The sequence below is a fragment of the Chlorocebus sabaeus genome, chromosome 9 (assembly GCF_047675955.1).
Source record: "Chlorocebus sabaeus isolate Y175 chromosome 9, mChlSab1.0.hap1, whole genome shotgun sequence".
In the NCBI taxonomy this organism is placed as follows: Eukaryota; Metazoa; Chordata; class Mammalia; order Primates; family Cercopithecidae; genus Chlorocebus; species Chlorocebus sabaeus.
Window position 1 is genome coordinate 71,589,351 of NC_132912.1, and position 10,184 is coordinate 71,599,534.

The window sequence follows — 10,184 nt, forward strand, 5'->3', positions numbered from 1 at the left end:
CTCCGGCCCGGTTCTGACAGGCCATCATCAGGGACAGACAGTTCCCCTCCCCGCCCAAGCCGGCGCAGCCCAAAAGGAGGCGCGGCCCATGCTCAGCGCACCTTTTGCCTCTCCTTCTTCTGGCTCTCGGACTCCTCCAAGGGTGCTTCCAGCTCCATAATGTCCCCCCAGAGGAGTTTCCCAGGCATTACTGGCCACCGCCGCCTCCCTCCGGGCACAGTGGCCACAACCACCTACGGGCAGCGACAGCGTGAAAGGAAGCGGGGGCAGGGCGGCCGCCCGGCCTTAGCCGTGCGTCACTTCCGGGACACGCACCGCACGGCGGGGAAAAATAATCCCGGATACTCTCAGTTTAAGTCCTTCCATTGCGCCGCAACTTCTCAACCAATGAGTGTGAGAGATCTCAACTGTCCCACCCTTGTTATGAAGTGATTGGCTACTAGAGTAAAGCCCTGGCCAATCTCCATAAGGAAAGCACGCACTGATTAGCATAAATAGTTCGGTTTATCTTCCCCTCCCCCACTCCGAACTGGTCTTCTCGGCCCCGGAGAGTCTTTTGGGGGCTTCCCAGTGTTCACTGCTGGGGCTGGGAAGCCCTTCAACGTCGGTAGACACTGTCCGGCGCGCGGTGGCGGGTGTGTGGGCAGGTCTGCGCTGAGGCCAGTGGGCACCGCCACGCGCCGCCTCGCTATTTGCCGCCGGAAGCTGAAGCCCTCCGCCCCGCCCATTGCGGGGGAGATGTTAACGACCAACGGCTTAGCGCGAGGCCACGGGCCTGGCAACGGTGGAGACTGGCTTTGCGCAGTTTGCGGTAGGCCAAATGGGCCGGAGGTGTAGCCGGGAACGGACACATGTCTGTCCCTGAAGTCTTAGGTTTTAATCGTGAAGTTGGTCCCTGGTTCATTGTGATCCTTCCCACGCTGTCCATTTGACATAAGAAGAAACTCGAGAAATGAATGTATTTGTCTGAAGTCCCACAGCCTGTTAGTGGCACAGTCAGGACCAGAGACTTCAGCTCCTGAAGCCGAGATTAGTGCTTTCTCTGCCACATCAACCTGAAAACTTTGTTTTGCAGTGTTTTGGGGAAGATGCTCCCATGAAACTACAGGAAAAACCCGAAGAAGCCTCACATTTTCTGCTAGCCGAAAGAGCCAAAATGTCTTCCACAGAGTATCTATTTGCAGTGAATAAAAAAGGATTTAATTTTAGCAATGGGGATTAACTGCCCGTGAATCACAACCTCACACAAAACTGAAACCTTTGACAATACAAAGGGTAACTTCCTTAGTGTGTTTGTATACCTTTGCTTACTATCACCGAGGCTAGCTAGTTGCCTTTTCACAGTCATTTCCTCATCTCTTCATGATCCTTTCAACCCAGCTACTCAACCCAATGGAGACACAAGGCTACTCATAAACCTCTTGATAACGTCTAGCACACCGCCTTAAAACCTAAGCATCAAACTGTGTCCCAGCAAAATTACAAATTGTTAGGTGTTGTGGAGTTTGGGAATTGGTCCTGAACAGCTGGAACCACGAATGTTAAATCTGTGATTGCTTCAAGCATTCTGCATAACTACGGCTTGGCCTGAAGGCAAGGGCTATACGTTTGCATGGAACTTTATGGATTCAGTACTTACAAACACAAGGAGTGTTCAGTAATTGATGACGCAGAAAGGCACCTCTCTTCCTAGATTATTAGAATAGCTATGCATCTCTAGATCTGCGGTTTTCTACATCCTTTTATCCTAATCCCTCAATCCACTCCCAATTCTACTTTAGTAGGGTCTTTATCACCCTACAACAGGGTATGATGATGTGCATAAAAACACAGTGTAGATATGGCTAAGAATGCCGCACGTAAAATTGGGATAAAAGGAACAGATGTTATTGTCCTGTGGTTGAAGGTTAATAACAGATGAAGTAAAAGTTGAGCTCCTGAGCACTTTGGCATTCGTTTGTATGTCAGGTCCTAAGAGCGGGCCTGAAAAAAGATAGGAGTAGATTGTTCAAATCTCCGATTCAAGTGATTAACAAGTATACGAGTGTTTCAGAATGACCTTCTGTGACTTGCAACACTACAAACTCTGCCTTTCTAAGCCCTAAATTCACTGAGCCAAATCTCTGGCTGCTGTCTGGGTCAGGTGGAAAGGGCGAGTATAAACTGATGTGTCAGTAATTTGACCAAGGAGTGGCTTAGCTGAAAAAAATATGTGCCACATTACACATCTGTCTCTGGGAATATCATTTTGCCTCAATCAACTAGAAAACGTGGGAATGGGATGCAGGAATGGAGAACTTTGTTTTCTTCATATTTGCTCCCTCTGTAAATCTCAAGAGATTGTGTCTGATGAGATTTGGGGTTGGGGGGAGGCATACTGTGCATGAATAATTAAAATGCACAACAATTCAAAATACGATCTTATTAGAACATCTTTATTTTCCAAACATCTTACCAGAGTCACTGATACACTCTCTTTTACAACAGTTAAGAGTTGGGTGCTTCAATTGCTACTACTGTTACAAGGTCCTATAAAGATTTCCCTTACCCTTTGCCTCAGCTTGTTTAAACTGACCATTAAGATATAAAAAGAAAAGGGCCGGGCGCGGTGGCTTACGCCTGTAATCCCAGCACTTTGGGAGGCCAGGGCGGGCGGATCACCTCAGGTCGGGAGTTCCAAGACTAGGCTAACCAACATGGAGAAACTCCGTCTCTACTAAAAATAGGAAATTAGCCAGGCATGGTGGCACAGGCCTGTAATCCCAGCTACTCTGGAGGCTGAGGCAGGAGAATCGCTTGAACCTTGGAGGTGGAGATTGCGGCAAGCCATAATCAAGCCATTGCACTCCAGCCTGGGCTACAAGAGTGAAACTCCATTAAAAAATATATATATATATGTCTGTGTGTGTATATATATACACGTGTATATATATACATGTGTGTGTATATATATATATGATGACTATTTCCAAACTTGCCTCTCTCTAATCTTTTTAGAACTACAGGGCTAGATTAGTTTTACTCTGTAGTTAGAGAGTTGAAGGTAAAAGTCATCAAATAACCATTTTGCCTCTGCACATCAATTTTATGTGACAAGAGGAATTGAACCTTTTTTTTTTACTTTATCCCAAGCAGCTTTGTTATGAACCATCATTTTTAAATGCTGTGACATGGAAATAGTTTAAGGGGCAGTTAAAAACTGATTTAAGACACACTGGGGTCACAAAATAAGTGTTGAGTGTGGAAAAGCAGAAAGAAAGTAAAGGCAAAGAGAATAGGAGGGAAGGAGGAGGGTATTTTTACCATTGCCATGGGACCTAAACCAAGTCAGTTCTAAAATCTTGCTAGTAAAGTGAGGAGAGTAATGCTGGTAGCACAGGAAATTGGATCCGCTGATATAACAGCACCATGGAACTGAGGCACAGAGGTGCTTACATTAGCTTGAGGTTTTGACAGCATTGGAAAAGAGACATCTTTGAGCACATTTATCATATGTACATTTATGCATGTATCTAGCTCCTAAATTCAGACTTTTAAATGATTTTTTAAGTGTTTAACCTTTAGTCTCATTGTTTCTGTAGTCAATTACTTTCTGGATGTTTTCAACCAAGTAGTAGGAGAGAGGGTTTCAGAGTCATATTAGTCTTCCCAAAAGAGGGCACCATCATCCAAGTAATGTTTGGAAGGAAGCTGCTTGTGCTATAGAAAAAATGTTGCTAAGATTTCAAAGGGGAGAAAGTCCTGTAACACACCAGCAAAGTAATCATGAATTTGTCTTTGATGCCCCCATTCTTGTTTCATGACATTCACGTCTCTCTTCCCCACCCCTGTTAAGCAATAGCCTGTTTTCCCAACACCCAAAAAGCCTTAGTAGCTGTAGATAGGTTCTCAAAATACCATAGTTCCCTATCTTTTCCCTTCTACAGGCTCTTTCAATTGCTCTTTCTCATGGACTTGACACTTTGGTTTGGGGTGTGTGTGTGTGTGTGTGTGTGTGTGTGCGCACTGCTACGTGAAAAAAGATCTGGGGCCAGGCGCGGTGACTCACGCCTATAATCCCAGCACTTTGGGAGGTTGAGGTGGGCAGTTCACCTGAGGTCAGGAGTTCGAGACCAGCCTGGTCAACATGGTGAAACTCCATCTCTACAGAAAATATGAAAATTAGCTGGGCGTGGTGGCACTTGCCAATAATCCCAGCTACTTGGGAGGATGAGGCAGGAGAATCACTTGAACTCAGGAGGTGGAGCTTGCAGTGAGCAGAGATTGCGCCACTGCACTCCAGCCTGAGTGACAGAGTGAGACTTCATCTCAAATAAATACTAAAAAAATAAAGGAAACAAGAAAAAGGATTTGGGCCAAGGATGGTGGCTCACACCTGTATTCCCAGCACTTTGGGAGGCCGAAGCAGACAGATCACCTGAGGACAGGGGCAGGAGTTCAAGACCAGCCTGGTATGGCCGGGCGCGGTGGCTCAAGCCTGTAATCCCAGCACTTTGGGAGGCCAAAACGGGCGGATCACGAGGTCAGGAGATGGAGACCATCCTGGCTAACACTGTGAAACCCCGTCTCTACTAAAAAGTACAAAAAAAAATTAGCCGGGCAAGGTGGTGGGTGCCTGTAGTCCCAGCTACTCCGGAGGCTGAGGCAGGAGAATGGCATGAACCCGGGAGGCGGAGCTTGCAGTGAGCTGAGATCCGGCCACTGCACTCCAGCCTGGGTGGCAGACCGAGACTCCGTTTAAAAAAAAAAAAAAAAAAGACCAGCCTGGTTCAAGACCAGTCCCAGCACTTTGGGAGGCAGAGGCAGGCAGATCTCGAGGTCAGGAGTTCGAGACCATCCTGGCCAACATGGTGAAACCCCATCTCTACTAAAAATACAAAGATTAGCTGGGCATAGTGGCATGCACCTGTAGTCCCAGCTACTTGGGAGGCTGAGGCAGGAGAATCGCGTGAATCGGAGGTTGCAGAGAGCTGAGATTATGCCATTGCACTCCAGCCTGGGCAACACAGCGGGACTCTGAAAAAAAAAAATAATAAAAAGAAGATTTGAAATTTTGTAACATTTTGTCTGATAAATTGTATTTAGGGATAATTGATCCATGGTCATTATTCTAATCTAAGAATAAGATACAAATGCAGTTTAACCGCCACACCAGCATGGGATAGTGTTGCATTACTGAGCTGGTGTAATTTCAACTATTTGGAAAGGAATGATCTTCTAGCTAGCAAGGAGTTAGAGTAAGGCAAAGGAAATGAGTACAATTTATATTAGAATTTTTGAAATAATGAAAATACTTTGCAAAAAACCTAGCTATGCCAGAGATTCCTAGGAGTCTGAAATCTCAGATGAGAGGATGAATGTTATATGAATGTCTGCAATAAGCCCATATTTTGTATATTTTATTCCTACTTATAAGCTATCAACTGAAAACTTGTTAGTTAAAGGCATAATACCTCCCCGTGGCATACCTGGATTTTGATGGCAGATACATCCTATAACCTTCCCAAAGGACTAAATCTGTAATGGAGGAATTCCTGACAACCTGACAAAAACAGGGGACCTGTATAGTGGGCCATGTATTTACCTATCAAGCAAGTTTTGTCACTATAAAATATATTAAAATACATGCATATATATGTAAAATAATATTAGGTACCTCCTGCCTTGGGCATTTTTTTTTTAAGACCTGAAGCCATTCCACAGCCGTGCCCACAGTGGGGTTGCTCAGGCCTACATTGGGCACTTTTGATAGATCATCCCCAAGCCTCACCACAATCCTGTAAGGGAGACATCATTACTATCTCCCTTTTACAGACGAGAAAACCAATTCAGAGGAATCTGGTGACTTGCTCCATCACACAGCTACGAAGGATTTCGAATTGGAATTCCAACTTGTGTCTGACTCCTAAGCTCAGATCATTAAGCTGCCTCAAGACAACAGTTTTCTCGTTACAGAATAGACTACATTAGGAAAGATAAATCAATAACTAAAGTTGTCACAAAAAGCAGTTACTACTGGGGAGAAAAATGCAGGTCAACTATTTTAGAGAATAATCTCCCATCTTTAATGTCTGTGTTATATGATAAGTTTCGTAGAAGAAAATTTTACTGGTTTCATAATGAGCTTGATTCATTTAATACATTCATTTAAAACAGGCAGAGTGTCATAATGCATCCAGTGGCAAAATTAGATGAACTTCATTAGTTGTGCAACATGGCAAAACCACATCTCCTAAAAAAACAAAACAAATTAAAAACCTTATAGTTGGAAGGATTCTTCAAAATCATATAGTTCAGCCAGCCAGTTAAACTAAGTTCTGGAAATTGCTCTGCAACATATCAGTAAAGGGATCACCAAGCCTCTGCTCGAATGCCCTAAACAATGGGAAATTCATTCTTTTTCAAAGCTGCCTACTTCATCTTCAGACAGCTTTTGTCTAATAGAAAATTCTGCCAGGCACAGTGGCTCACACCTGTAATTCCAGCACTTTGGGAGGCCCAGGTGGGAGGATTGCTTGAGGACAGGAGTTCAAGACCAGCCTGGCCAACATAGTGAGATCCTGTCTCTACAAAAAATAAAATTAGACAAGCCTGGTGGCTTACGCCTATAGTCCCAGCTACTCAGGGGCTAAAGTGGGAGGATCAGTTGAATCCAACAGGTTGAGGCTGCAGTGTGCTGTGATCACACCACTGTACTCCAGCCTGAGTGACAAAGACCCTGTCTCAAAAAAATTTTTTTTCTTTGTTAAAATACTTCTCTTTACCTCCATTCACTGGTGGTGATTCCATGCTGTAAGGCCCCCTAAAACAATACTCTCACCTCTACCTCCCCTAGAAGTCTTTTCTATTCCAGATTACCCACCTCTCTTGGTACTTGCAGCAGGGTTTACACTGTCATTGTGACAACAATTAATCTTCTCAGAATGTCAGTCAGTTGGGGTCCACTGAAAACCAGTAGTCAAGAGTGAGTGGTCTGACCACTGTAAAAGAGAGCAGTGAGAGTCATTTGCTCTTCCACAGGGACTGCACAAAGTTCTCCAGTGCTGGTCTTCTCTCTAGGCTTCATTGTTGTCAGTATGGTGAGAGTCAGACAGAGACACTCTCCAATTATTCAATCATTCACGCCTGTAATTCCAACACTTTGGAAGCTGAGGCAGGTGAATCACAAGGTCGGGAGTTCGAGACTAGCCTGGTCAACATAGTGAAACCCTGTCTCTACTAAAAATACAAAAAGTTAGCCAGGCATGGTGGTGCACACCTGTAATCCCAGCTACTCAGGAGGCTGAGGCAGGAGAATCGCTTGAATTTGGGAGGCGAAGAGGTTGCATTAAACTGAGATTACGCCATTGCACTGCCGCCCTGGCAGCAGTGCGAGACTCTGTCTCAAAAAAAAAAAAAAGAAAGAAAGAAAGAAAGAAAGGAAAAGAAAAGAAAAGAAAAAACATTACCTCAATCATCTTCTCAACATGCTGAAACCAGTCTTGATTGCTCCATGTTCCCCAAACCCAAGAGAATTGACCATTCCACTACTTGGTCTGAAAAGGTTTAACAGAGAAAATTCTAGGTCTTACCATGAGTGGAAATGGACCAAAATGCAGATGAATTGCTAAATGTCTACCAGACTCCTTCCACCTTTCTCTAAACCTCTCATTCAGAACTTCCCTTTTACTCCCAAGTCATTCGGTAACCATTCTGCTTCCCTTCTATCTCCACATTCTATCTCCACCATCTGACTTCTCACTGCCATCTACAAATCACTTGAACTCAGGAGATAGAGCTTGTAGTGAGCCGAGATGGCTCCACTGCACCCCAGCCTGGGTGACAGAGCTAGACTCCATCTCAAAAAAACCAAAAAACAAAAAGGGAAAAACATTCTGATCTGCTTGTTGCTCTGGTTGCTAAATCTTAAAAAAAAAAAAAAAAAAAAAAAAAAGGCCAGTACAGTGGCTCATGCCTGTAATCCCAGCATTTTGGGAGGCAGAGGCAGGCAGATCTCGAGGTCAGGAATTTGAGACCATCCTGGCCAACATGGTGAAACTCCATCTCTACTAAAAATAGAAAAATTAGCCAGGTGTGGTGGCATGCGCCTGTAGTCCCAGCTACTTGGGAGGCTGAGGCAAGAGAATCACTTGAACCCAGGAGGCGGAGGTTGCAGTGAGCCGAGATCGTGACTCTGCACTTCAGCCTGGCGACAGAGCAAGACTCTTGTCTCAAAAAAAAAAAAAAAAAAAAAAAAAAGGACAGTGTAATCCTCTATCCAGCTTCTGGTTGGTTTGTTCATTTTAGGAGTTGCAAGAGCATCAGGACGAGAAGGCAGAGCTGCAGAAGATCTGTGAGGAGCAGGAACAACCTCTCCAGGAAACGGGCCTGCACCTCAGCCAGTAAGAACCCCACTCCCCTCGTCTGCAACTGCAGGCACACCAGTCTACCCACCACGTCCCTCAGGCCCCAAACCTACCTCCTTTTGGCGAAAGGAGGGTGGGCCATTTAGGAGTCCAGTCCACTGTTCACAGATGAGCTCTCAGGAAGCCAGGTCTCAGAAGGACCCAGGACTGATTTCTGCTAACCATACGGGGATGTCAGTCAGCTCTTAGTTAATTCATCAAGTACGTTCATTCCTGGTGACCAGGACACTCCTATTGCTTAGCTTCATATCCAGGGCCTTAGGGAACAGATGGGCAATGAGAGGATTGCTTGGTCAGCCTACAGTCAGGCCAGAGGGAGCGTGGCTGGTTTGAGAATGGAAGCCTGGCATGGTAGAGGTGCACTCACCGGCCTTGCGCAGTACAGCCCCCTTCCTTTCGGGGAACTGGCCACTGTATCTGCCAGAGTCCATCTGTCTGCTGCAGGTGCTGATGGGATGCAGACCCTGGTAGTTCTGCTCCCCTCTGACTTGACAGCTCCCCTCCTTGGTGTCCCAGTCTAGACACGTTGCTCTGGACACCTGGGCCTTGGGGTAGATCACACTGCGGATTGTGGAACTTGTCCATTTATGTGATGAGTGCATTTTCAACAGTGGGTAGCTTTTTCTCCTTGAGTCAGGACTCATGGTTGCAAGTAACAGAAATCCAACTCAAAGTGGTTTAAGCAAAAGCAGCCATCAGGAATCGATCTCTGTCTCCTACCTCTGCTATCCTGTCTACCTCACAGATGGGTCTGGACCTTGTAGGGGCAAAACAGCACTCAGCAAAAACACCTATCAGAGGAACAAAGTCCCTCTTCTTTCTGCATAGTTCCCAAGATCACCCGAGGTTGATTCTCTGCTACCGAGTACCCATGCCTGACATAAGCATCATGACCAAGGAGATGGGGCTCACGACCTCAGCACAGCCTGGGCTCAGGTCCAGCACTGCATATATTTGACCAGAAAAGGTCCACACATGGAGACCAAAATGAGAATCAGCTCGAAACACACTAGCGTATAGATGTGTGCAGCCTTAGAATTTTTCTCACAGTCTGGAAATTTGTAGAGTCTAGTACTATTAAGAAAATAGGCCAGGCACAGTGGCTGATGCCTGTAATCCCATCACTTTGGGATACTGAGGTGGGCAGATCACCTGAGGTCAGGAGTTCGAGACCATCCTGGCCAACATGGTGAAACCCGGTCTCTACTAAAAATACAAAAATTAGCCAGGCATGGTGGCAGGCACCTGTAATCCCAGCTACTCAGGAGGCTGAGACAGCGGAATTACTTGAACCCGGGAGGCATAGATTGCAGTAAGCTGAGATTGCGCCATTGCACTCCAGCCTGGGTGACAAAAGCATCAGTCTCAAAAAAAAAAAAAAAAAAAGTAGCTGGTCAAGGAATCTGATATATCTGGTGGGAATGTGGTCTGTTCACTCCCAGATGCAGGTGCTGTCCACTTGCCATCTCTCCTACGCCCCTTACCTTTCTAGACTAGCCCATGGCCACCACTCCCTCCCCTCCCACCCTCCGCCCTGCCTGCCACTGACTCAGCTGAGTGCCCTGTGCTGCTCTGGCCTGTCAACTTGCCGTGCTCTGGCCCCTGTTCCTTCCCAACCCCCAGGGAGTGAAGCAAGGCCCAGTGCCTGTCCCCATGCTTACAGCATAGGCCAGCTGTGAGGGCATCCCAAGAGCACTCACTAGAAGCAGACGTGGAACAGAGGCTGGTGTGGAGCTGGCTTCTGGGGTTTGCAGCCAGTGTTTTCCTCTTTACATTGGA

The 10,184-nt window shown here is 46.0% G+C and overlaps 1 protein-coding gene and 1 long non-coding RNA gene across 3 annotated transcripts in view; both read right to left on the bottom strand.

The window, feature by feature from the left end:
• Positions 1–293, bottom strand: part of DDX50 (DExD-box helicase 50) — a 46,345-nt gene extending 46,052 nt beyond the window's left edge. Inside the window, exon 1 of one of the 2 annotated variants that reach the window (XM_007963236.3) lies at positions 102–293. In XM_007963236.3, coding sequence (XP_007961427.1) covers positions 102–188 — 87 coding nt within the window. In that variant the 5' untranslated portion in view covers positions 189–293. The remainder of the gene's footprint in view (positions 1–101) is intronic. The other variant, XM_038009142.2, reaches the window with a different exon arrangement.
• Positions 294–6,752: 6,459 nt separating this feature from the next.
• On the bottom strand, positions 6,753–9,696 carry LOC103216086 (uncharacterized). The gene is made up of 4 exons (XR_490424.3): positions 8,773–9,696; positions 8,459–8,662; positions 7,449–7,535; positions 6,753–6,980 (listed from the first exon to the last, which is right to left on the bottom strand). It is a non-coding gene; the product is annotated as an uncharacterized lncRNA (long non-coding RNA).
• Between the last annotated feature and the right edge of the window lie 488 nt (positions 9,697–10,184).